The 27673-nt window shown below is 43.2% G+C and overlaps 1 protein-coding gene across 1 annotated transcript in view; it reads right to left on the reverse strand.

Moving 5' to 3' along the window:
- Positions 1-974: 974 nt before the first annotated feature.
- PNPT1 (polyribonucleotide nucleotidyltransferase 1) overlaps positions 975-27673 on the reverse strand; it is a 39568-nt gene continuing 12869 nt past the window's right edge. Inside the window, exons 6-28 of the mRNA XM_038751617.1 lie at positions 26618-26681; positions 26488-26535; positions 24157-24270; positions 22002-22188; positions 20597-20648; positions 19916-19973; positions 18338-18434; positions 17846-17948; positions 16314-16384; positions 15190-15226; positions 14663-14729; positions 14490-14579; positions 12806-12859; positions 12183-12289; positions 11290-11361; positions 11122-11185; positions 10840-10923; positions 10396-10479; positions 9478-9584; positions 9328-9383; positions 7627-7705; positions 5078-5125; positions 975-1252 (exon numbers count right to left, since the gene is read on the reverse strand). Coding sequence (XP_038607545.1) covers positions 1094-1252; positions 5078-5125; positions 7627-7705; positions 9328-9383; positions 9478-9584; positions 10396-10479; positions 10840-10923; positions 11122-11185; positions 11290-11361; positions 12183-12289; positions 12806-12859; positions 14490-14579; positions 14663-14729; positions 15190-15226; positions 16314-16384; positions 17846-17948; positions 18338-18434; positions 19916-19973; positions 20597-20648; positions 22002-22188; positions 24157-24270; positions 26488-26535; positions 26618-26681 — 1902 coding nt within the window. The 3' untranslated portion in view covers positions 975-1093. The remainder of the gene's footprint in view (positions 1253-5077; positions 5126-7626; positions 7706-9327; positions 9384-9477; positions 9585-10395; positions 10480-10839; positions 10924-11121; positions 11186-11289; positions 11362-12182; positions 12290-12805; positions 12860-14489; positions 14580-14662; positions 14730-15189; positions 15227-16313; positions 16385-17845; positions 17949-18337; positions 18435-19915; positions 19974-20596; positions 20649-22001; positions 22189-24156; positions 24271-26487; positions 26536-26617; positions 26682-27673) is intronic.

Raw genomic sequence — 27673 nt, forward strand, 5'->3', positions numbered from 1 at the left:
GCCTGCTTATTACTGTATTTTTTTGAATAAGCTAGAGAATGATTCACCCGAGGTTACAGGGCATATCAACCATTACATCATCATCATCCAGCATACCTCAGTACTGATTAAAAGGTTTATTCATTAACTTCACTTCGCGCAGGCCACTAGGGAATTATTCATTAAACTACTACTTGAATACTTGAGTGGATCAAAAGAACTAATTGCTTGGAAGTGTCCGGTCCCTATTGTTTCCAGCAGAAGGCTGATTATTAGTCAAAGGTTCAGATGACCAAATGAATCTGTTTGCCTTCTCCGGGAGGGGCCTGTGTATTGTAGGTTGGTTTTTCAAGTTCCCCTCCACCCCAGTTATTTGAACTAGCTCTATAATGGATATCAAGTGACATTCAGTTAACTATCTTTCTTTGGCAAGGCATTACTTGGACTTCTACCCTCTGCAGAGCTTGGTGCTGGGCAGACTCCTCTGCTAAGGAAACCAACCAACCAATTGATGATATTTATGGAGCTCTTACTTTTCAGCAGAGCCCTGTACTAAGTGCTTGGGAAAGTACAATTACAACCAGAGGAAAAGCACAATTACAACTAGAGCAAACCCAGCTTATTTTTCCAACTTTGGCAACAGCATATACGTACTGATGGCTTCAAATGCGTGCAACCAGCCTTTGAACAAAGTAAGCGGGTAGACCGCTTCCCCAACATCCGATGGGGTTGAGGAGAGGGTGAGGGCTTTATCAGTCACATAAAAGAATAACCGTGGTAGAAAATGGAAACTCTAACACCCTACATCTCCCTCCATTTTCCTTTTCGACTCAGTCTAGGACGCTCCAATGCATCTCTTTCCAGAGCAGAAAACTCCTTCATTCTGGCCTTTCTTTTCTAAATATTAGAGTATCAAAATAAACATCTTACAATGGGATTCTAGAAGGGCCACGGGAATGTGAACTGCTGTATGGAGAAATGAATTACGGACCACAAAACACATGTGGAGGTTTTAATACAAATTAGGACCTATTTATACTATACACAAATCGGCGTGATCGAATACATTCACCGTCTCTTCCCCATTTTGATTTAGCTTCTTTCATCACATTAGTCACTGGGAGGAGGAGCTAGCCGGCTCTGAAACCCTCTCTCCCATTACGATGTTGTTTCGATCGCTCAGAGTTTTGACTACGGTTGTTGCAGGAGACTGGAGCACTTTCCTTGAAAGCCTCATTCTCCCATCGGTGGGATCGCGGCCAAAGTATTTCACCTGCGTTGGACAAAGGAACTCAATCACTTTGACGTTTACAGCAACGGTTGGTTAGGCAACAAGTTAAAAAAACCCAGTATGCACGTCTACCCGACTTGCAGAAGGCAGAGACCGTTTGTTTTATTTGCTTCTACAGCACTTGGCTCAGCACGATGCTTGGTGCTTTAATGCAGTTTTATGGGGACAATTATAAAAATGATTAGCCTCTCATGAAAATGCCCTAGTAGATCATGCACGGGCCCGCAAGTCATAAAGACTTGGGTTCTAATCCCAGCTCAGACACTGCTCTGCTGTGTAATCTTGGGCAAGATACCTCACTTTTCTGAGCCTCAGTTACCTCATCTGTAAAATGGGGATTAACAATAATAATAATAATAATCATGATGGCGTTTATTAAGTGCTTACTAGGTGCAAAGCACTGTTCTAGTCCCTTCTAGACTGTGAGCCCACTGTTGGGTAGGGACTGTCTCTATATGTTGCCAACTGGTACTTCCCAAGAGCTTAGTACAGTGCTCTGCACACAGTAAGCGCTCAATAAATTTGATTGATTGATTGTTCTAAGCGCTGGGGAGGTTACAAGGTGATCAGGTTGTCCCCCAGGGGGCTCAGAGTCTTCACCCCCATTTTACAGATGAGGGAACTGAGGCCCAGAGGAGTTAAGTGACTCGCCCAAAGTCACACAGCTGCCAATTGTCGGAGCCGGGATTTGAACCCATGACCTCAGACTCCAAAGCCCGTGCTCTTTCCACTGAGCCACGCTGCTTCTCTGATTAAGACTGTGAGTCCTATGTCGGGCAGGGACGGAGTCCAATCTGATCGACTTGTATCTACCCCAGTAGATAGTATGGTGTCTGGTATACAGTAGGCAGTGTGGCCTAGTGGATAGAGCTCGGAGTCAGAAGGACCAGGGCACGAATACCAGCTCTGCCACTTGTCTGCTGTGTGACCCTGGCCAAGTCATTGGACTTCTCTGTGCCTCATCTGTAAATGAGATGAAAAATGAGATGAAAAAAAGCCCTAATCCGAGCGCTTAGTACAGTGCTCTGCACGCAGTAAGTGCTCAATAAACACGATTGAATGAATGAATGTAAAATGAGGGTTAATAATAATAATAATGTTGGTATTTGTTAAGCGCTTACTATGTGCAAAGCACTGTTCTAAGCGCTGGGGGGAACACAAGGAGATGAGGTTGTCCCATGTGGGGCTCACAGTCTTAATCCCCATTTTACAGATGAGGGAACTGAGGCACAGAGAAGTGAAGTGACTTGCCCAAGGTCACACAGCAGACATGTTGGGGAGGTGGGATTAGTGCCCAGGTCCTTCTGACTCCTAGCTCTATCCACTAGACTATGAGCCCCTTATGGGACGTGGATTGAGTCCAACTTGATTAGCTTGTGTCTACCCCAGTGTTTAGTACAGTCCTTGGCACGTAATTAGCGCTTAACGAATACCATTAAAAAAAAAAAAGAGTGCTTAAATACCATGAAGAAGAAAAAAATCACTGAATCTTACTTCCCTTGCCTAGTTCTCAAGCCTGGCCTGCCATTATGGGAAGTGAGCCAGAAGAACATGCTAGAATCCTTCGAGGTGGAGGTGTGAAGCCACCCATCCAACAACACCCTTTTCCCCAACTCCAATCTAGTCCATAACCATGCAGCCCTTGATAATAATAATAATAATAATAATAATTAATGCATTTATTAAGCGCTTACTATGTGCAAAGCACTGTTCTAAGCGCTGGTCCTCCCGCGGAGCCACTGGTGTCTCGTGAGGACGGCCCAGTAGAAAACCTCCCTTCCCCGAACCCTGTTCCTGGTTTGACAATGCTTCCCTGGGGCTCTTTCCTTCTTCTCTTCCTTCTGCTGCTAAGCAGGTCCCAGGCTGCCTCTACAGTCTAATGACCATATCATCATCATCAATCGTATTTATTGAGCGCTTACTATGTGCAGAGCACTGTACTAAGCGCTTGGGAAGTACAAATTGGCAACATATAGAGGCAGTCCCTACCCAACAGTGGGCTCACAGTCTAAAAGATATCATTCTTTTTGTATCTGTTAAGCACTTACCATGTGTTCTAAGCACCGGGGTAAACTACAAGTTAATCATGTTGGACACAGTCCCCGTCCCAGCTCTAAGTAGGAGGGAAGAATGGGTACTGAATCCCCATTTTACAGATGAGGAAACTGAGGCCCAGAGAATTCATCATCATCATCATCATCAATGGTATTTATTGAGCACTTACTGTGTGCAGAGCATTGTACTAAGCGCTTGGGAAGTACAAGAATTAAGTGACGAACCCAAGGTAATTTATTTATATTAACCCCCCTCTAATAATAATTACAATAATGGCATTTATTAAGTGCTTCCTATGTACAAAGCACTGTTCTAAGCGCTGGGGAGGTTACAAGGTGATCAGGTGGTCCCACGGGGGGCTCACAGTCTTAATCCCCATTTTCCAAATGAGGTAACTGAGGCCCAGAGGAGTGAAGTGACTTGCCCAAAGTCACCCAGCTGACAACTGGCAGAGCCGGGATTTGAACCCATGACCTCTGACTCCAAAGCCCGGGCTCTTTCCACTGAGCCACGCTGCTTCTCTGGCTCTAGACGGTAAGCTCGCTGTGGGCAGAGAACGCTATACTGTGCTATCCCAAGCGCTTAGTAGAGTGTTCTGCACACAGTAAGCGCTTAATAATTACAACTGACTGACCCAGTAGGCATCTAGCAGAGTCGGGATTAAGAGCCAGGTCCTGACTCTCAGGTTCATGTGCTGGCCACCAGGACGTGTTGCTCCTTGTAATAAATTTTAATTATAAATTACTTATTAAGTATTTATTAAGCACTTACTATATGCCAAGTACCGCCCTAAGTGATGGGTGAGCTGTAAGAGGATCAGTTCAGACTCAGTTTGTCTCACCCAGGGCAACCTAAGAGGCATTTCCTTGGCCATTGCTGCTGCAGACTCTGCAAAGTACCACAGGTCCCAAGCCATGCCATTTCGGCTCCAACTGAAGCTGAAAAGCTGTTTGCCAAAGGCTTCTACGCTGGTCAGGTGACATCACGAAAATGACAAACCCTTCAAGCGCTTAGTACAGTGCTCTGCACATAGTAAGCGCCCAATACGATTGATTGATTGACAAATCAATGTTTCACCAAAATTTCAGGCCCCTATATAACCCCACAGGCTACGCAATAGCATCATTAAAGACGGGCAATCGAGGTGCACACAACACTAATAAAAACTGCATGAACTGGGATTACACAGGATTTTGAGGTTTAAAAAACACACACTTAGGGGTAACGGTCAGCTTTTCAGAATTTTTAAAACGTGAGGCTAAAATTTTTTTAAAAAAATTAAGTGGGTTTTATTTTAGCACATTAAATACGATTCTCTGGTTTAGGAGCCCTTTGAAAAAGGGACGATAGGGGAACTGTGGGTTCTTGAACAACCCCGGGTAACTGAGGGAAACATGACTGGAAAGAGCCCGGGCTTTGGAGTCAGAGGTCAGGGGTTCGAATTCCGCTCCACCACAAGTCTGCTGTGTGAGCTTGGGCAAGTCACTCTTCTCTGAGCCTCAGTTACCTCAACTGTAAAAATGGGGATTAAGATTGTGAGCCCCAGGTGGGACAACTTGATCACATTGTATCCCCCCCAGCGCTTAGAACAGTGCTTTGCACATAGTAAGCGCTTAACAAATGCCATTATTATTATGACCAGAATACATTAGACCTCCCGCTCCAGAACCCAGATAGGTTTGCCATCCCCACAGAAGGAGCCCCCCACCCACCCCCCTCAGCTTCCACCCTCCTTATTTCTAAAACCCATACCTGAATTTCCTGGCCAACTTCTAATCCCAGGGCACTAGGGTGTCGAATCTGAAAGACAATTAGCATTCATCATCATCATCATCAACCGTATTTATTGAGCGCTTACTATGTGCAGAGCACTGTACTAAGCGCTTGGGAAGTACAAATTGGCAACATATAGAGACAGTCCCTACCCAACAGTGGGCTCACAGTCTAAAAGGGGGAGACAGAGAACAAAACCAAACATACTAACAAAATAAAATAAATAGAATAGATATGCACAAGTAAAATAAATAGAGTAATAAATCTGTACAAACATATATACATATATACAGGTGCTATGGGGAAGGGAAGGAGGTAAGATGGGGGGATGGAGAGGGGGACGAGGGGGAGAGGAAGGAAGGGGCTCACTTCTTCTTCACTTCTTCACTTAAGAATCCCAGGAGATGTTCATCACGTACATATCTATTCTATTTATTTTATTTTGTTAGTATGTTTGGTTTTGTTCTCTGTCTCCCCCTTTTAGACTGTGAGCCCACTGTTGGGTAGGACTGTCTCTATATGTTGCCACCTTGTACTTCCCAAGCGCTTAGTACAGTGCTCTGCACACAGTAAGCGCTCAATACGATTGATGATGATGATGACCCAGAGGAGAAGTGAATCCCACCACCCGTTTGAAATCCAAACCCACCCCAGACCAGCTCCCGTGGGCCCCAGGGGTGGGCCCACCGCAAAAGCGCCGGATGCTACCGCCGCCGATTCCGGGATGCCGGCAGCACATCGTCTCCATTAAATTTCTAAAAGTGAATCGGAACCCAACGCCGGTCTTGGAAGTTTCCAAAATGGAAATCAACAGGCCCTCCCCTTGACCCAGGTGAGACTTCAACTGCTCAAAACCCCCCTCATCTGAGCAGAGTGGCTCCCTCAGGAGCGCTGTTAGCTTGAGGAGTGAAGATGGCTAGAGCATGGCTCAATCATCATCATCACCATCATCAATCGTATTTACTGAGCGCTTACTATGTGCAGAGCACTGTCCTCTGTTCAGTCTGGGCCTCGTGGGCTCTTTGGGCAGAGTCCCCTGCTACCCTTACCCAGGTGACAGAACGGCTCTTTGGCCAACCCTGGGCAGGAGATGGGTGGCTCCCGGCTAAGACTACAACTGCAACGATCCAGAGGGAGTCTGATCTGAGTCTGGCTCTTGCATGTACATAACAATAATACTAATGATGGCATTTATTAAGCGCTTACTATGTGCAAAGCACTGTTCTAAGCGCTGGGGTAGATACAAGGTAGTCAAGTTGTCCCACGAGGGGGGCTCACAGACTTAATCCCCATTTTCCAGATGAGGGAACTGAGGCCCAGAGAAGTGAAGTGACTTGTCCAAAGTCACACAGCTGACAAGTGGCGGAGCCGGGATTTGAACCCATGACCTCTGACTCCAAAGCCCGAGCTCTTTCCACTGAGCCAATGGGCTTTCACAACAGGTGAAGGCAGCTTTGATGGAGACCCTCTCTCTTCGGCTAAAAGGGGTCTTTCCGATCTGGCAGCTTCTGAAACCAACGTCTGGTCTCGTCAATCAATCAATCGCATTTATTGAGCGCTTACTGTGTGCAGAGCACTGGACTAAGCGCTTGGGAAGTACAAGTTGGTGACATATAGAGACAGTCCCTACCCAACAGTGGGCTCACAGTCTAAAAGGGGGAGACGGAGACCAAAACCAAACGTACTAACAAAATAAAATAAATAGAATAGATATGTACAAGTAAAATAGCGTAATAATATGTACAAACATATATACATATATCCAGGTGCTGTGGGGAAGGGAATGAGGTAAGATGGGGGGGATGGAGAGGGGGACGAGGGGGAGAGGAAGGAACTGCACAATCCTAACGAAACTGATAAATGATAGCTTTGGACTATTTGTTACACAGTCATTATGTTGCCAATTTGTACTTCCCAAGCGCTTAGTACAGTGCTCTGCACATAGTAAGCGCTCAATAAATACGATTGATGATGATCTAGTGTGCCATCCCTAGACAGAAGTCCCCTGTACTGCTCCCACTTATGATCGGGCTGTTCAGAAGCAGTGTGGCCTAATGGATAGAGCCCGGGCATGGGAGTCCGAAGAACCTGAGTCCTAATCCCGGCTCCACCACTTGCCTGTTGTGTGACCTTGGGCAAGTCGCTTCACTTCTCTGTGCCTTCTCTCGTTTGTAAAATGGGGATTAAGACTGTGAACCCCATGTGGGACAGGGACCCCGTCCAACCCAATTTGCTTGCATCTAGTTCAACGCTTAGTACAGTGCCTGACACATAGTAAGCACTTAACAAATACCACAATTATTATTATTTATTATTATTATCATTCAGAACTCTTGTTAGGAGGAAGCAGGGATATGTAGGTCGAGGGAAGAAAGTAGGGGATGGGTTTCACGACGGGTCCCCCGTTCTCTACTTTCGTGGGTTTTGGTCCCATTTTGACCAGCCTCGTGCAAGAAACACTTAAAGAGTCTTCAGAAGAAGCCGTCACAAAAATACATCGCCCCAAAAGACCCCCACTTTAATTTTACCTTTCTTTGATCAAGCTGGGTGTTGTGAAGTAACACGGGAGTCATGTTTGAATACAGTTTTATCATCACTCCAATATCTCTGCAATTCCAGAAAAGTACTTGGTTACTCCAGTAAATATATATCTGCAGGTCTGTTCATAATGAATATGGCAATTGTCCTCTAAAATTTTTTTAAAAAATTGATCTATGATTCAGATTTTCCTATATTTACATTTCAATGTATCTAGACCCAGGCCCTCAAACTTTTCATTTCTGGTTGAAAATGAAGACTAGCTAAGTTTTCCACTTCAGTCTCTGTGAACCACTGTAGGAAAGACAAACATTCCCTTCGGGAAGAGGGAAATACTGAAAAACCTCCACTTCCTCTGGATTTTCCCTTCTCAATAAAACTACTTTTCCACAGAAAAAATCTGAAAAGGCAACTCTTCAAGAAGTTCCAACTGACAGAATTTTCTATGACCCACTGACATTTTTTGTCATGTGGAGAGTGATGGATGGGCCCGTAATCAATCAATCGTATTTACTGAGCGCTTACTGTGTGCAGAGCACTGTACTAAGCGCTTGGGAAGTACAAGATGGCAACATAAAGAGACAGTCCCTACCCAAACAGTGGGCTCACAGTCTAAAAAGCCTCAGCTCTTGGTCCAGACCACTCCAATTCCTCTGAGGGAGGTTTCCCGCTTCAGAAATATTTACACGTAGTTGGTTTTATGAAAAATATCAAGAGGGTTTTAATTCTATTTCTAGGATTTCTAGGATTTCTAGGATTTGGTGCATTTATAGGATTATGTCACAATTCTGGAATTGTAGTAACTTTCTAAGGTAATTTTTTTGGGGGGGCGGGGGAGAAATTTGCTTTGGATATTCTAAACGTAAACTGGTCTACACATTATATGCTGACTTAAAATGCCAACATTACTCTCAGAAAACACAGAATCTAAGAAGAAACTCCCATTCTGGGGCAAAACAGGATCACCTGAACATTCAAACAAACAGGAATCAGGCTACTCTGGACCCTTCTTTCCTCAGCCCACAGTATATGTTTAAAAATCTCTTAAAATTAACATTCAGTGGAGAAACATTTTCCCGCTGATCTTCTGGGGAAGGTGAGGATTATACAAAATTCTCTGAAAGCTATATTCAAACTATTGCCATTCCAAGGTAATTGAATTGGATTTATAGGCAAACAGCACAGAGCCACATGCTACTGTCTCTATATGTTGCCAACTTGTACTTCCCAAGCGCTTAGTACAGTGCTCTGCACACAGTAAGCGCTCAATAAATACGATTGAATGAATGAATGAATGAAATCACCTCACTTCTCTGCGCCTCAGTGACCTAATCGGTAAAATATAGCTATAATTCTGTTTATTCTGACGGTTGTCATTTTGTTAATACGTTTTGTTTTGTCGTCTGTCTCCCCCTTCTAGACTGTGAGCCTGCTGTTGGGTAGGGACCATCTATGTTGCCAACTTGGACTTCCCAAGCGCTTAGTCCAGTGCTCTGCACACAGTTAGCGCTCAATAAATACGACTGAATGAATGCTACTAAATCTTTTTCCATCATTACAATCTATTGGAAGACAAGAAAATGAAAAGGCAATGGGTTACGAATGATGTCCAAAGAAATGAGCGCCGAGGAGACCGTTGACACCTGGATTTCACGTGTTCTTAAAATAAACCACCCCACATTATAACTTACCTAATTTCAGTTATCGTGGCAGTATAGACAGCACCAAATTCCAACCGCTGCTCCTGCTGTAGAGGGCAAGGCACGGTATCAGTCGCGGATTCACAAAACAACTCACAAAAAGTAAATTACAACGCACACATCAAAGGCAAGGGCTCTTACGTCATCTTTGCAGATTTCATTAATGAACTCTGTCGCTTCATGCATAGCAGTGGGTGTCGGGGCGAAGACAGAAAACGTCTCTTCATCCACTTGACTGATGGTGACACCTTTCAAACAAACGAAAAAACCCCACAGAATTGATCATCACCCTCCACAGGAGTGCCTTGTCTGGACGACTCTTGCTTCTGTCCCATGCAAAGAGCAGAGAGGACGAAGTGAGGGGTGAGTGAAGATCTGGGCTTCGCTAGCTCTCCCCTTCCTTGCTGTGAGCCCACTGTTGGGTAGGGACTGTCTCTATATGTTGCCAACTTGTACTTCCCAAGCGCTTAGTACAGTGCTCTGCACACAGTAAGCGCTCAATAAATACGATTGATTGATTGATTATGGGTAGGCAGGGATCTAGAAGAACCTGGGCACAGTTGGAGCTGCACAGAGGCGGAGGTGGTGGGGTGGCAGTTGCATTCGTACAAAGCTGCTTTCATCTGGCAAACTGAGATGTTTCTATAAATGCGTGCGGTTCTAAGCCTACTCTTGCCTCACACGGGATAAACAGATTCACCCCTAGATTTGGGTCTGAACGGGAAGGGCGCTTCCCTGCCCTGCAAATATCAGAAGGTTTGCACATTAAGCACGGCCCAGTGGAAAAAGCAAGGCCCTGGGAGACAAAGGACTGGAGTTCTAATCCGGCTCTGCAAGTCACTTCACTTCTCTGGGCCTCAGTTATCTCATCTGTAAAATGAGGATTAATACCATGAGCCCCATTTGGGACAAGGACGGTGTCCAATCTGATTAGTTTATATCTACCCCAGCATTTAGAGCAGTGTTCTGCACATAGTAGCTGCCCAACAAATACAGTTGATTGATTAGCAAATACACAAAAAAGACCTTTTAAAAAATGAGTGTATATTCAGTTCTCACCTGTTTCAGCTTGAAGTTTTTTTATATTATATCCACCAGGGCCAACAAATTTAGCCCTTCTTGATAATGGCACCTGAACAGTTTCTGAAATGTAGAGCAGATATAATCACATTTGGGAGTGAATATGAATCTCAATGGTGCCCGTATTCTTGTCAGATATATGAAAGGTGCCTGTGCTATCCACCCCACCCTCAGCCCCACAGTACTTATGTACATATCCAAAATTTATTTCTATTAATGTATATCTCCCCCTCTAGATGGTAAGCTCATCATGTCTATCAAATCTGTCATATTGTCCTCTCCAAAACGCTTAGTACAGTACCCTGCACACAGTAAGTGCTCAGTAAATTAGACTGACTGATTTTAGAAAAGGATTTGGTAAAAATTGCTTTCATTTGCTAATATTGAACTATGAAATAAAGGGTGATGTGGGTACACAATTACCTACAACTGGTCCATTTTCTTTTCTGCTTGCTCGAGGCTTTGAAATGGTCCTGTTCATAATCTGTAATATTTCCCTCTTTGCCACTAGAAGGGAAAAACAGGACAATGAAAATGTATTATCCTGAAAAGAATAATCAGTTTTGGCAAGAATACTTATCTCTATTTTCAGAGCAGGACAAGAAGGGGCAAAGAAAGCTTTGCTGCTTAAAGGCCTAGGTTTGAAAGAAATGGTAATAGGCTGTAGACCACCTTTTTTAAATGGAATTATTTATTCACACTTACCTGTGGCTTGCTGAATAGCTTCCATTACAATTTTGATTGGTATCCCGGGTAATTTGATATCAGCCTGGAGTGGAGTGGAAGAGGCAGAAAAGAACATCAATAACATAACCAGTGACATTGTCTCCATTACCTTTACTAAAATTCCTCGAAGGTAAATTAAAAACATACCTGCAATGCAGTTATTCCCTTATTGGTGCCAGCCAATTTAAAGTCCATGTCACCATTATAATCTTCAATTCCCTTTAAGATCACAAGAAACCCATTATAGTATATTTTATAGAGCTTCTCGAGACTTTTAGACTGTGAGCCCACTGTTGGGTAGGGACTGTCTCTATATGTTCCCAACTTGTACTTCCCAAGTGCTTAATACAGTGCTCTGCACACAGTAAGCGCTCAATAAATACAATTGATTGATTGAGATGAAAAGGCCCACAGAATTTCATAAATTCACCAAGTGTGAAAAGTTTCAAAGGGCTTTTTTTGGTTTTAGCTCTGAAAGCGTACTTCCGAGTGCCTGCAGATTTTGAGTAAAATCTCTGCTAGATTCGTAAACTCCCTGTGGGCAGGTAATGGCTATTGTACTCTCCCAAGAGTTTAGTAAGGTGCTTTGCACAGGGTAGGCGCTCAATAAATACTACTGATTGATTTGCCTTATTTAGGATTTAAGTGCTTCTGGGTCTCTCCAACTTCCAAGTATTTTCCACAGGATAAATTTCCTGGTATTAAAACTCACACTTTTTGAAACTTGGGTAGGTATACCCAGGCAGGGGATGCGTCTGTTTATTGTTACAGTGTACTCTCCCAAGCGCTTAGTACAGTGCTCTGCACAAAGTGCTCAATAAATACAACTGAATGAATGAATACACCCAACTGAGCCTTCCTAGGTGATTAAATTACCTAAGGATGACTTTCTGATGAGAAAAGCAAGGTAAGTTATCTCTGAGGACTAACTAATAAATACATTAAGGTCTTCACCAACATATCTGGGATCTTTCAAGGGACGTTTACCCTTAGCTCTAGAAAAAAAAAAAAACAACACAAAACACTGCCAGGACACTTGCCAGGATATCTGTCATCAAACGGTAATCTTCGATTTCTCCTTTCTCAGAGTTGTTTTTGGCGATCAATCCGATTGCTACACCCGCGACAGCGGAGGAAACTGGAACTCCTGAAATTTGCAAGGGAACGGATTTCTCTCAAAAACTAACTTGGGTTACCTTAAATTTGACTTCATTTTAGTGGCATGAACAAAGCGCGGTTTTGAAAGGACACAGCCCTGCGGGGGTTTCCCAGCAGGGGTAATCGGGTGCAGCCCAGTCTCTGGGGCAGTGGTTTGGAGTTGCTTTTTGCTGGGGTCCCCCCCGCCATGGAAGCAATCAATCAGTTTGTGGCAGGACCTGCTGCTCATGACAGCTCTGATCTGATGAGATTGTGTGTAGATGCAGAGAAAGAAAGAGAGACAGAAATGATGAAGGGTGACGAGGAAGGGAGCCAAGGACGAGAAGGGTGTGAGGTTCTAGGGATAGACTGAGAGCCTTTAGTGGGACAGAGACCCTGATCAGTCGGCCTTTCTTGCACCCACTCCAGCTTTTAGTACGTATTTCAGCCTAGACTACCTAATTTTTCCATATCAAGTGCGCAGAGAATGCTAGATATTTTAAAGAATATACAAATATCTACGTACCTGCATCCATTAATGCTAAACTCCCACCGCATGCAGATGCCATAGAAGAGGAGCCTATAGGAGGAACAAAATGATTACAATATAGCTCTCAAACAATAAGGAAAGGTGTTTAATGTGTTTAGCCTTTTTAATTAGATACAACCACATGGTACAATCAAGGGCAAGTCACTTAACTCCTCTATGCCTCAGTTCCCTCATTTATTATTTATTATTATTATTATTATTTATTTTATTTTGTTAGTATGTTTGGTTTTGTTCTCTGTCTTCCCCTTTTAGACTGTGAGCCCACTGTTGGGTAGGGACTGTCTCTATATGTTGCCAATTTGTACTTCCCAAGCGCTTAGTACAGTGCTCTGCACATAGTAAGCACTCAATAAATACGATTGATGATGATGATGATGATGATTATTATTATTATTTGCAAAATGGGGGTTAAATACCTGTTCTGCCTTTCTCTTACACTGCGAGCCTGAAGTGGGAAAGGGATTGGGTCTGACCTCATTATCTTGTTTCTGCCCCAGTGCTTGGTACAAAGTAAGGGCTTAACAGAGACCACAATCATTGTCATTAACATTACTAATAAAAAAAGAATCATCAGGGGTTAACTTAGCCCCTTAAGTCATTTCTTAGGAAACTGCAACAAAAGTTAACCTGACTGGCTGCAGGAGGAACAAACCGAGAAGAAATCACATATTTACAAAACTCTCTGGGTAATTAAGCCGGGAAGAGAGGGGTTCGGGAATCCGTTGGCATTTTGTCTGTGAAATTAATCCCAGGGCTGAATGAGGAGCATTAATAACGGACAGACTGGAGGAGTCAGGTTTTAAAAGTCAGGAACAAAAGAGCTAGTAGAGGCTCTGGACGGGCTGGACTTGGCCCATACATAAGCCCCAAGTCAGGGTCGGGTGGATGTATTCTGACCCAGATTTAGACGTGTGTCTTGAGATGTGTTTGAAGGGGGCGGCGGGAAGATGGAACAGGATGTAGAGCTGATAAAGCAGCGTGGCTTAGTGGACAGAGCATGGGCCTGAGCATCAAAAGGATCTGGGTTCTAATCCTGGCTCCGCCACTTGTCTGCTGTGTGACCTTGGCAAGTCACTTCACTTCCTCTGTGCCTCAGCTCCCTCATCTGTAAAACGGGGATAAGAGTGTGAGCCCCATGTGGGACAGGGACTGGGTCCAATCTGATTAATCTATATCTACCCCAGTGCTTGGACCAATAACTGGCAAATGATAAGCGCTTAACAAGTACCATAATTATTATTATTATTAGAGCTGCAATTAAAAACTCATCTCCAGGGTGTGTGTGTGTGAGAGAGGGGGGAAAGGGGCGGGGGGCGGTTGGGGAAAGGGAATCAAGGTGGTTGTCCCTTTCAGATTTACCCAGCACACTTGTTTGCAGTTGCTACTAGATCGTCCCATTATGGCCTGGGGGACGGCATCAGTACGCACAACTGCCACTGTATCAGGCCAACGTGTAAGAGGTTTGGCTTATACGAAGCTCTGGTAATTGAGCTGTTGTGGGCCGGGATTGTCTCTCTTTGTTGCCGAATTGTACTTTTCAAGCGCTTACTCCAGTGCTCTGCACCCACTAAGCGCTCAATCAATACGACTGATTGACTAAATGAATGAATGGGCCGATTCGGTCGCTGAGCCACTGAAACAAAAGGCGAAATCTTCCTACCGTTGGACTCCAGGACTTCGGATGTGACTCTCATTGTGAAAGGAAAGTCTCTGGGAACAACTGGAATCAGAGCTTTCTCGGCAAGTGCACCTACGGGAAGCATGCGACACGGTAAGTATAAAATGGATCAGAGGTGTTCCAAAGTCAGCTCGGAAGTTGGTAGTGTCGCTCACCGTGTCCGAGCTCTCTTCTATTTACACCAGTGACTTTTCCAATTTCATTAGTGGCATAAGGAGGAAACTAAAAACCACACGCAAAACAAAAAACACACACACATACAAAAACAGGCTTTCAGTAATACACAAAAGAAGCCTTCGGAATTCGCACAAGCCATTTAATGCCCTCAGAAAGAAAATGAAATAAAGCAAATTGATAGGTTTAATAATGAAAAACCCACATTCTTTTACTTTTAGTATATTCACTGAAACAATTAAAGATGGGTTGAAAAATGCACTGCCAATCACGACGCTTAATTGAAATTTAAGTTTCACCAAGTATGTGTACTGGAAAAAAACCTTTTCCCCTCCCTTTTGATTTTTTTCTTCAAAACTCTGTGTAGCATTTTGGCAGCAATGCAGCCCTCTAGTAATAATAATAATGACGGTATTTGTTAAGCGCTTACTATGTGCAAAGCACTGTTCTAAGCGCTGGACTGCCTCTAGTAGTAGCCCAGAATCCCAAAATAACTCAAAACTCTTACCTCATAATGCAGCATGAAATTTTTATCTTTTACTCCGCTATAAATGAAAACCAAGAGTCTGTCAATTAAAAAGTCACGTAAATGTAACACCATTTGTTTGTAGCATAAACGTAAAGAGAGCCTTGTATTACCTAACTATAAATGAAATCAGCTTGAAACGAACACAGGAAGAATGCGATACTTTCGCTACCCTTTTCTCCCATGGCTGTTTGACATATTTTCCGCAGATATTCAGGAGGGATACGTTTCACTTTGATTACACACATTTTAAATCTAGATTTTTAGCTGTGAGACATTAAAAACAGTTTTGGAATGGGGCGAAAAGGGGTGAGCCTGGAGTTGTTGGGGTCCCGGACACTGGAATGGTCCAGGGGAATGACAGCTAATGCAAGTCGGGATACGATTTACGAAGCAGGAGAAATGCTCTGGACAAAGGACAGGACAATGTCCATTCAAGATTGCTCAGGAAACTACCCTAGAGGTCTCAAGAACGACCAAAATAATAATTATGAAGATGGCGGTAATAACAACAACAATGGCATTTGTTAAATACTATGAACAGGAAACGAACCCCCATTTCACAGGTGAGGAAACTGAGGCACAGAGAAATTAAGTGACTTGCCCAAGGTCATACAGCAGGCAAGTGGCAGAGCTGGGATTAGAATCCAGTTCCTCTGGCTCCCAGGCTCATTTCACCAGTAGGCTAAAGAATTCAGCCATTGAGAGTATTTCCATTACCCATTTGTGAAAAGGTGAATCACAAGACAACAGGGTATAAAAAGGCCCCGGGGTCACTTAATAATGACATGCATTAAGCACTTACTATGTGCAAAGCATTGTTTTAAGCGCTGGGGAGGTTACAAGATGATCAGGTTGTCTCACGTGGGGCTCACAGTCTTAATCTCCATTTTACAGATGAGGTAACTGAGGCACAGAGAAGCCAAGTGACTTGCCCAAGGTCACAGCAGACATGTGGCGGAGCCGTGATTTGAACCCATGACCTTTGTAGCCCAAATAAAATCCCATTATACATCTCTACAAGTGTCTTTTAGAAGTCTCTCTGTGTATTCCTTCATATTAGTCATGAGTGCTGGTGACTGTATCCTTAAAAAACATGAACTCACCTCACAGCAGACGTAATCAGATCAGACTTCAGACTGGATTCCAATGAATCGAAAGTAACAGTACAAAGAACCTAAAATGAGAAAATAGGCATTTCCTAGTATTCATCACCATCATCATCAATCGTATTTATTGAGCGCTTACTGTGTGCAGAGCACTGGACTAAGCGCTTGGGAAGTACAAGTTGGCAACATATAGAGACAGTCCCTACCCAACAGTGGGCTCACAGTCTAAAAGGGGGAGACAGAGAACAAAACCAAACATACTAACAAAATAAAATAAATAGAATAGATATGTACAAGTAAAATAGAGTAACAAATATGTACAAACATATATACATATAAACAGGTGCTGTGGGGAAGGGAAGGAGGTAAGATGGGGGTTCATCTATCAGCCACTTGATCAAAGCACTTAATGGGAATAGCAAGGCAGGAAAGAAATGGAAATATCTACTTATTGTTCCTAGCAGAAGAAGCAGTAGTCGATGGCTTCTTCTTCCATCTTAATCTTGACTCGACATTGAACATCATCATCATCAATCGTATTTATTGAGCGCTTACTATGAGCAGAGCACTGTACTAAGCGCTTGGGAAGTACATGGCTGATCAACCCCTTCTACCCTAGTTCTCTGTCCTAAAAGGATGGTGGAGATATGGGAAACGAAGACAGACCGTACTGTTCTAACTCCAGGGAAAGGGACACAGGTCAACTGCTTAAAAATGATTAAAATATAAAAAACAATCACAAAAATCAACTAATCCCAGCTCTGCCACTTGTCTGCTGTGGGACTTGGGGCATGTCACTTAACTTCTCCATGCCTCAGTTACCTCGTCTGTAAAATGGGGATTAAGAGTGTGAGGCCCACCCAGGACAGGGACTACATCCAACCTGATTACTTGGGATCTATCCCAGCGATTAGTACAGTGCCTGGCACACTGTAAGCAATTAATAAATACCATAAAAAAGCACGTTATGAGACATTATGAAACTAAACTAACAGAGAAGCTGGTGGATAAAGCAGTGGTCTGGGAGCCAGATGACCCGGGTTCTAACTCTCCCTCTGCTGCTTGCCTATGTGACGGTGGGCAAATCGCTTAACTTCTCTGTACCTCAGTTTCTTCAACTGCAAAATGGGGATTCAGTTACTATTCTCCCTCCTATTTTAACTGTGAGAGCCAGGTGCGACAGGGATTATATCCACCCAGTTTAATTTGTATCTACCTCAGTGCTTATAACGCTGCTTGACACATAGAAACCACTGAACAGGAACTGCAGTGCAGAACACTGTTACAGTGCACATTTTATTATTACCGTTAATAATATTTGTTAAGCGCTTACTATGTACCAAGCAATGTTCTATATCCATGAGGGCTTTGAGAGTTTTTAGCCTGGATGAATACGAATTAGTGGAAATGGTGACCGCGTATGATTTTTTAATTCAACGTTTGAAGTATTATAACATTTCGTTTATTATATTTATTATAACATTTCATTGTAGCATGAGAAAAAGCCACTTGATGCTGGCGAACATTACCTGAGTTTGGCCTCTTTGGAACAGCGCTGATCCGTGAAGGGTTTTAAACATGTCCACCTCACAGCTTATATCTCTGAGTGAAGTCAAATCTCGCCCATCACACCTTTAGTGAAAAAACACTGAATTACAGGGTCTTACAAGTAGGAATAATTTCCCATTTGATGCTTTCTGTTTACTAGCTCCACCTCCCCCTCAGTGGATCTCTGATTAGCAAAATAGGAATATTCTCTATCTCTCCCCATGAAAAAGAATTGACTTAACTCGGGCGGGTGGTTATTTTCAAGGCTATTGTAAAATCTAGAAAAGTTCAGCCGGACACATTTTTATGATCATTTTGATCCAAACGGGATAAGAATTACAACCACTGGATTATAAGATCTGAGGGCAGGGGTCTTGTCCTTTGCGTTTATTGAACATTCCCAAATGGCTGTCTCAGGCTATTCACATAATGGGCACTCAAGTAAATACTATGCAATAAATGAATAAATTTACCTTCTGTATTCATTCAGAACAATACTTCTAAAAACTTCCTTTGAAACCACATTGAAGGATTCTATTATTTCAAATGGATCAGCTTCGGGAAATTTTTCTGGATAGTCAAGACATAAGCCAAAAGAAAACTCTTCTATATTGGTTGGACAAAAGCTTCTATAAAGCAGCTACAAACCATTGACACACGCATCCAGGCTTTTGGAAGCACCCTCCGACCCCATGAACTTCTCAGGAGAATGATCTCAGGACTTTTAGTTCCCAAACAAAAGGCAGGTTGAATCAGAACCATGAAATCCTTGGGCAAAAGCATTAAGTGTCTAAGTACCAGGTATTTGTTGTTATTGGAGCCCTGCCTGCCCTTTACATGGACAATGAGGTTGGGAGTGGCTGCCTGTTGGACTAAGCTACTCACCAAACAACTTTGGCTCACCGTATTATGAAAAGGCACTGTTGGCAGCTTGAAAAGCAGCCCACACTCCCTGTCTTGGCAACTTTATCGTAACCTGGATATTGAGGATCAGAGAACTCTTTACTCTATATTACCACTAAACCTCCAACACTTCAAAGGAACAATAAACCTAATTTAAAGTCTTATATAACTTGCCCTCAGTGCTCATTTTCTCCTGAATGAAATTAAAGGAACTGACATAAAATGTTTAAATTAAACTTTTATTCTCTTCACGTGTCAGAAACTAGTTATTAAGGTATGCCTAAACATGAGATTTTTAAATAGTCTCATCACTTTTATTGAATCTTCCTTTTTCTTGAAATTCAGTTGAGAGACTAGGTACTATGAGTAAAAGGAAGTTTGGTTTAGACACATTTTAAATGTTTTTTTCTTCTACAAAGGATCATGTAAAAGGTTTATTTTTATACCTAAAATGTTGATTAAAAACAATTAATTTTGTTCTTTCCCACACAAGATAATAAAGTACCTCATTAGCTTTATTATCTTTAGTCAGAATTAACTCAAACTTTCAGTGTCGCATGAATAGTCTGTAAAACCTTGTATAATGCTATACTCATGTTCTTGGGGAATTAGGGGATTAGGGTCCCGGGAGCTGAGATTTTCCAGAATTCCAGATACTTTTTTTTTCTCTTAACAAGTCCCTATGTCCCCCAAGAGAGACAAAACTTCCTCTATACTTACAGGTGATTCACATCACATTAAGTCCTACTCCATTAAATTTATATGGGAGGGTTTGAACAATGAAGGGTAAACCTAATGATGAAGTCTTCCAAGAATTTTCTTTGGCAGTAGTAGCTTCTCAGCGGCTCAGCGATAGCTTTGTTACTGATTATTAACACATGGAAAAACACCACCAATAATGGCGTTGCTTTCTAAACGGCTAAACGGCATACTGAAACATACTGTCACTGGGAGGAAAATCAACCAGAGATTCATGTTGGATTGTGAGAGATTTTAAAACAGTCACCAATATCCCCATATTCACATATCAAGTCAAATCTCTCCAATCCACATTATGTGTGTTGGGTGAAGAATTAGAAACACCGTCATCACTGGGACAATGAGAACCCGAAGGACCAGTAATTATTAAACCAAAAAGACACAATTACCTTTCAGCTGCTCTTCGGTATCTAATCTGATTTTATTAATGGCTTCATCTCTAGAAATCTAGAGGAAAGTACAGTTGTTACAAGAAGATCAGACATTTCCTCTACTTTCCTTCACCCCCCACCCGGATTTATTATTTAGGTCCAGGAGCCTGGACCCAGTAACCCTGGAAACTCAGTTCTGAATGGCTCCTAAAGTGACATATTTGGGAACTGTCACCCAGGAAGGGAAGAGGCTATGCAGAGAACCGGAGCAGATGAAGCAGGGGATGGTGGTTGTCTCCTCGCACCTGGGCCCTACTTTTAGCCCCATAGCACTATCCTTATGCTCTGCCCTTTCCCCGAGCTATAATTTATTTTAATGTCTCTAGACTCTAAGCTCCTTGTGGGCAGGGATTGTGTCTACCATTCTAATGCTGTCAGCACAGTGCTCTAAACACAGTAAAGACCCAATAAATACCATTGATGATTGAGAGGCGTAAAGGGAAGGAAAATTTTGGAAATTAAAGGAAAAACCTTAAAACCCCCAGAAGAGATAAAAACACAACCTGAGCAAAGTCTGGGGTATTTCTGTCAGAGCAACATGAAGGCAGAAATACAACTTTTAAACCTGTCTGTATGAGTTGTGGCACAAAATAGACTACAAAATACTGCTAAATATGGATTCTTAAATGGTATACTTACTTTATCATGATTAAAATCTGTAAAAACTGCATAGATCTTCTCAGTAGCGAGGCTGTTGGCATAAAGACCAATTAGAAACAGTGTAGCAACTCCTACGACCTTCAGTGTTACAAATTTTTAAGTGATGAGCCCCCACCCTCGATCTATTTAATTGTACTTAAAAAAAAGTAGAAAATTCATTCATTCAATCGTATTTATTGAGCGCTTACGGTGTGCAGAGCACTGTACTAAGCGCTTGGGAAGTACAAGTTGATGTAAAACTTAACTGTAGATCTACTGGATTAAAACCATCAAACATTTGAGGGAGAACATGAACACACTTCAAAACCCGTGACGATGAGAAGACACCTCAAAATTTTGAAAAGGTAAAGGAATTCAAATTTAAAGATGACCAACATCCTGGCTCTCTACCAGTCGATAATCAGAAAATTCAAACAAGGTTACAGTGAACTTTGGAACACTGATGAAAGAGTTTCAGACCAAATGGAAAGACTACAGAGCAGTGCTTAGAGGCAACTCTTTATTCCGTTTTGGCTAACTGTCCTTTGGAAGTGCCCATGTTTTCCTGCAGAAAAGCACAATTCTCTCAGTCCCTGGGCAGCCTGACTATTCAGTGCCCCTGAGGCCACGGCACATAGGCTCGCCTGCTGACATTTTACGTTTGTAACCCTATCTTTGGTAACTTCACCCCACCTCCCCCTTCCCTCTACTTCTGTTTTCTTTTTTCAGGTATTTGATGAGCTGATCCTCTACTGCCACCCTTGCTCCATCCAGGCCGGGAACAGATTCTGGAATAATGTAAGCTTGTTATAGACGGGAACATTTCTGCTAATTCTGTTAATATTACACTTTTCCAAGCGCTTAGTACAGTGCTCTGCACATAGTAAGTGCTCAATAAATACGATTGATTGATTAGCCTTGGCATCTGAATGGCAAAGACCCAAGCGAGAAGCCAAGGCCCAAGCAGCCCGTAGTCCAGCTAGCCCCTAACGATTCTCTTTACAATTTAAAATGTTGTCTATCACCTCTGGCCGTCCCCTAGGCCCTGCGCCGACATTGCATATGTGTTTGTACGTATTTATTACTCTATTTCTTTATTATGTATTTTATTTGTACGTATTTATTCTATTTATTTTACTTTGTTAATATGTTTTGTTTTGTTGTCTGTCTCCCCCTTCTAGACTGTGAGCCCACTCACTGTTGGGTAGGGACCGTCTCTAGATGTTGCCAACTTGGACTTCCCAAGCACTTAGTACGGTGCTCTGCACACAGTAAGCGCTCAATAAATACGATTGAATGAATGAATTTATTTTCCCATTTAGAACGATACTCAGATACATACACAGTTTCCACCAAGACGTTCCTTTCAGGTGTCAAATAAATTCGTAATTTGGGTTGCACCTACTTCTGGACACACTTCACGATCTCCGGGGGAGCGGTAAACAACTTCTGAGGGGTCCTCTTGGCCTTTCCGCCTTCCTTTACCAGTTGTTGTATGCCTTGAATGATTTGTTGCGTATGCTTCACCCCCACTTTAATGGCATGACTGAAGTCCTGCTGCAACACGTTCTCGGCAGCGGCTTCCAGCATGACTATTAAGGTACAGAAAAGGGCTCAGTTTAATTAAAACCTCACCAGTGAAACTATTTTATATTAGCAGAGAATACTTATTAGCTTCCGATTCCACAAATCTGGAAAGACCACCCTTGAAGAATTAGCGACTGTCTTCCCATAATGCCCGTCAGTCTGGATCTGAGATTCTAGATTGCAACCTCAATGTGGGCAGTCAGGCAAATTTATTGAGCGCTTATGGTGTGCAGAGAACTGTACTAACCAACTCTATCACAAGGTACTCTCCGAAGCGCTTAGTATAGGGTACTGCACACAGAAAGCACTCAATAAATACTATTAATCGATTGATTCGGTGTAAGAAATGGTTGCATAACGGCTTTGTTCACGCATCTGGCGCTGTCAAATCGGGAGTACCACAGGTGCCAACTTTTCATTCTGAAGGGGCGGGAAGGAGGGGAGCGATTTTAGAGGGATGAGAACTGGGAGGTGACAACCTTTGAAAAGAGTCAATAGGCTAGAAAGTCACCATTTTGGAACTTTTCAACCCTAATTAAGAACTCTCAGGCTCTGTCACAGACCTGGGAAGATCAAGTTTAGGAGTCGAGCTCCAAAAGTAATGGGGCAATTGCCTCGGGGTCCCCACTAAGAGGGAACCTATGTGAGAGCTAGATTGCAGGGTTCTTAAAGAACATATCCCCCAAGTTATGGGAGAAGTGACCAGTTGTTTTGAGGGATTGGTTTACCTTGCAATAGCTTAGTCACTACCCTTGAATGTGAAATCACTTGCCTTTACACTTAAACGGAAAAGAGAACTAGAAGAGCAGTGAATGACAAAGGCCATTTACACACTACATTTAAGCCCACAGAATCCTTCTTACCATGCCTGGGAATAATTTATATAAAATGTGGGATTTATATAATAATGGGAGGAGGAAAATGAAGTAGTGACGGTACGTGCAACTTGGAAAGAGGTGTAACAAGATCCACATTTCCGCACTCTTCTGAGTCCTTGTGCCCAACTCTCCTTCAGGTAGGACGGCTTCACTTTTGATTTTACTTTTGAACACGACCGTCAAAATGTCACTTTCTGAGACAATCATTAATCTCGCCCCACTCCTAATGCAAAGTCATTAGGAGAGTGCTCTAGAAATACCATTAACTACACAGCGGCATTAAGGGAAGTCCAACTGGAATGAAGCCAATGGACTGGTAGGGTGGTGGGGAAGGATTCAGAGTCCTGGGGGTGAGGACTGGAAGGGGGTCAGTGGTTCAGCTAAGATCTTCAAGTATTTGTCCTCCAGTGGACTGCCAGCAAGACAGGAAAGTGACATTATCTGGATGAGAGAATGAGATCGGAGTGACTAGTCGATCACTCCGTTGTCTCCTCTACACTACAAACTCCTTGTGGGAAGGGAATGTGTCTACCAACTCTGCTATACTCTACTCTCCTAAGCACTTAGTACAGTGCTCTGCCCACAGTAAGCACTCAATAAATACAACTGACTCCAGGCTCGTTGTCTTCCTGCTTCCCATCACTTCTCTTCCAGCTGGACCCCATCAGTACCTCTTTGCTGAAGTCAACTGAGGGGTTGAGGAATGGCCACATTAAATTACACAATTACAAAATAATCCCCTAACTCATGCCCAGGTATACACTTTACACTCCTTGGAAATTAGTTTGTACACTTCAGAACTGGTCACTTTATTAAAGTAAAGCTACCTTTCCCAATAATGATTAAAACTGTGGCAACTTCCATTTCCTAACCCTTTCCAAGAGACGTTTCCTCAAAATTTTCAAAAGACACAGTGCAGGGCACTCTGCTGAACACGTAGCTTAAGGTGAGAGGCAAGAGTCACACAATAATAAATCTGATTTGAAAAAAACCCCAACGTACACTTGTTCGAGAAAAACACTGCAATGCGACAGCTGAGTTTTTTGGGGGACAGCACTTACTTCAGAACTAAACTGTGCTATTTCAATTACTTACCAACCTGACTCCGAGGTGCTCCAGCAACCACTAGATTTAAAGCACTGGATGCCATTTCTCTTCGAGTTGGGTTAACGACACACTCTCCGTTTATCAGTCCTATCCGTACTGCACCTAAAGATGTATTGCAAAGGTTACTTGCATTTTAAAATCAAGCAGGCGGAAGTGATTTCAAAGACTCTGCCTTCCTTGACAGTTGGGGTCTTTTTGACTAACATCTTCGTTTTCCTCTTCTCTATTTATTGCTACTGTCAAAATGTTTTTATTAAACACCCACCATCCCAATAGATGTTCTAAGCTCTCAGTTGCACGAACAAGTTCACCATTAATGAAATGAAGGAGCTCATAAATCATCATCATCATCATCAATCGTATTTATTGAGCGCTTACTATGTGCAGAGCACTGTACTAAGCGCTTGGGAAGTACAAATTGGCAACATATAGAGACAGTCCCTACCCAACAGTGGGCTCACAGTCTAAAAGGGGGAGACAGAGAACAAAACCAAACATACTAACAAAATAAAATAAATAGAATAGCTATGAACAAGTAAAATAAATAAATAAAGAGTAATAAATATGTACAAACATATATACATATATACAGGTGCTGTATATATGTATATACATATATACATATCTTTCCTACCTCTCCCAAGCTGTTATCAAGAGCAAACTGAAGGTGTTGCCTGTGGTGATTTGGGATAAAGCCCCTGGGCTTCCTTCACTCAAAACTCCAAAGGAGACTCCTTAGCCCCATCCCAAGCCTATGAACTGCCCTCCCAGTCAGAATTTTCTCCAAACTGAACCTTTGCGAGGTTACTGTGATGTCTATAACCCAGCCCGCACACTTTGCTCCTCTAATGCCGTCCTACTCACGAACCTCCATCTCGTCCATCTTGCCGCTGACCTCTTCCCCGCATCTGGCCTCTGGCCTGGAATGCGCTCCCTCTTCATATCCACAAACATTTACTCTGCCCACCCTCAAACCCTTATTGAAGGCCCATCTCCTCCAAAAGGCCTTCCCTATATCCTCCTTTCCTCTTCTTCCACTCCTTTCTGAGACGCCCTGACTTGCTCCCATTGTTCACGGCCCCTGTCCTCCCCCGGGCCTGGAATGCCCCCAATCCCTCTGCCCCTCCGCCAAGCTAGCTCTCTTCCTCCCTTCAAGGCCCTGCTGAGAGCTCACCTCCTCCAGAAGGCCTTCCCAGACTGAGCCCCTTCCCTCCTCTCCCCCTCGTCCTCCTCTCCATCCCCCCATCTTACCTCCTTCCCTTCCCCACAGCACCTGTATATATGTATATATGGTTGTACATATTTATTACTCTATTTATTTATTTTACTTGTACATTTCTATCCTATTTATTTTATTTTGTTGGTATGTTTGGTTCTGTTCTCTGTCTCCCCCTTTTAGACTGTGAGCCCACTGTTGGGTAGGGACTGTCTCTATGTGTTGCCAATTTGTACTTCCCAAGTGCTTAGTACAGTGCTCTGCACATAGTAAGCGCTCAATAAATACGATTGATTGATTGATTGATTGATTGTTCATCCCCTCTCCCAGCCCCAAAGCACATCCGTACATACCTGTAATTGTCTAGTTTATATTAACGTCTGTCTCCCCCTCTGAACTGTTAGCTCATCATGAGCACGGAACGTGTCTGTTTATTGTTGCATTGTTATTATTGTTTATTGTTGCATTATTATTATTCTAGACTGTGAGCCCGCTGTTGGGTAGGGACTGTCTCTATGTGTTGCCGACTTGTACTTCCCAAGTGCTTAATACAGTGGTCTGCACACAGTAAGCGCTCAATAAATACGACTGACTGACCACTCCTCAGTCTTTCACGTCTCTTCAAGGACTATTACTCAGCGGGGGCACCAGAAAACCGATGCCACCATCCCATGACTTACAGCCACAAGCCCCCGAATTGCTGTAGGTAGACTAGTATTACTGTCATTAATAATAATGACAAAAATACCAGTGATATTTGCTAAGTGCTTACAATGCCCTATGCACTGTATCAAGCATTGGGGTAGGTAACAAAAGAAAATCCACATCAGATACAGTCCCTGTCCCACCTGGGGCTAAGTAGGAGGGAGAACAGGAAATTTTACAGATAAGGAAACTGAGGAATTGAGAAGGTGACTTGCCCTAGGTCACACAGCAGGTAAATGGCAGAAGCAGGATTAGAATCCAGGTCCCCTAACTCCCAGGCCCATTCTCTTTCCACTAGGCCATGCTGCTTCCCGGAGAGGGAAGTGTTTGAAATGATAAAATACTGGCTCTTTCTAGAAGTTTAAACTATAAAGAGAATTTCTGGATTATAAACTTACCAATGGGGCCATTCCAAGGAATGTCTGACAGTGAGAGGGCTGCAGAAGCTGAAAGTCAAGAGGGATACAGGTTAAAACTTTAGCCCATTGCATAACTGTAGATCAATTGTCATCTCTGCTTTTATTTTACCTCCATTAATCGCCAAGACATCAGGTTCATTGACACCGTCTACTGCTAAGAGATTACAAAGGATCTGCCGTAAAAGACAATGAAAAAATGGTCAGCAACGTCCTTCAAAATATTTCCTAGATGGGTGAAAACACCCCCACACATAAAGAGGACTCGCCACTTCTTGGGTGACCATCACCGAGCGCTGATTGGCTAGCTGATGGCTCTGAGCTGATTCCTAATAATCAATCAATCATATTTATTGAGCGCTTACTGTGTGCAGAACACTGTACTAAGCGCTTGGGAAGTACAAGTCGGCAACACATAGAGACAGTCCCTACCCAACAGCGGGCTCACAGTCTAGAATAATAATAATAGTGTGGTATTGGTTAAGTGCTTACTATGTGCCAGGCACTGTACTAAGCATTGGGGTAGAGACAAGGTAATCAAGTTGGACTCAGTTCCTGTCCCACATGGGGCTCACAGTCTTAATCCCCATTTTACAGATGAGGGAACTGAGGCAAAGAGAACTGAAGTGACTTACCCAAGGTCACACGGCAGACAAATGGTGGAGTCGGGATTAGAACCCAGGTCCTTCTGACTCTCCAGCCCGGGCTCTACCCACTAGGCTTCTGCTTCCTAACACGGAGGGCGAGGCTGGGTGGGAGGGAAAGGTGCTGTGTGTCTCACCCTCATCTCCAGTTGTGCCCGTCTCTACATGTGTCACACTCTCAAAGAGGGCAGATTTTTTTTTTTTTGCTCAATTTCTACCAGTCTGTGTGTAATCAGCATGCTCACAAAAGTCCCAATTAAACTAATGGAGCAGTGTGGCTCAGCGGAAAGAGCCCGGGCTTTGGCGTCAGAGGTCATGGGTTCAAATCCCAGCTCCGCCAATTGTCAGCTGTGTGACTTTGGGCAAGTCACTTAACTTCTCTGCACCTCAGTTACCTCACCTGTAAAATGGGGATGAAGACTGTGAGCCCCCCCGTGGGACAACCTGATCACCTTGTAACCTTCCTAGCGCTTAGAACAGTGCTTTGCACATAGTAAGCGCTTAATTCTTACTACTTAATACTT

This window comes from Tachyglossus aculeatus, chromosome 9, assembly GCF_015852505.1.
Source record: "Tachyglossus aculeatus isolate mTacAcu1 chromosome 9, mTacAcu1.pri, whole genome shotgun sequence".
Classification (NCBI taxonomy): Eukaryota; Metazoa; Chordata; class Mammalia; order Monotremata; family Tachyglossidae; genus Tachyglossus; species Tachyglossus aculeatus.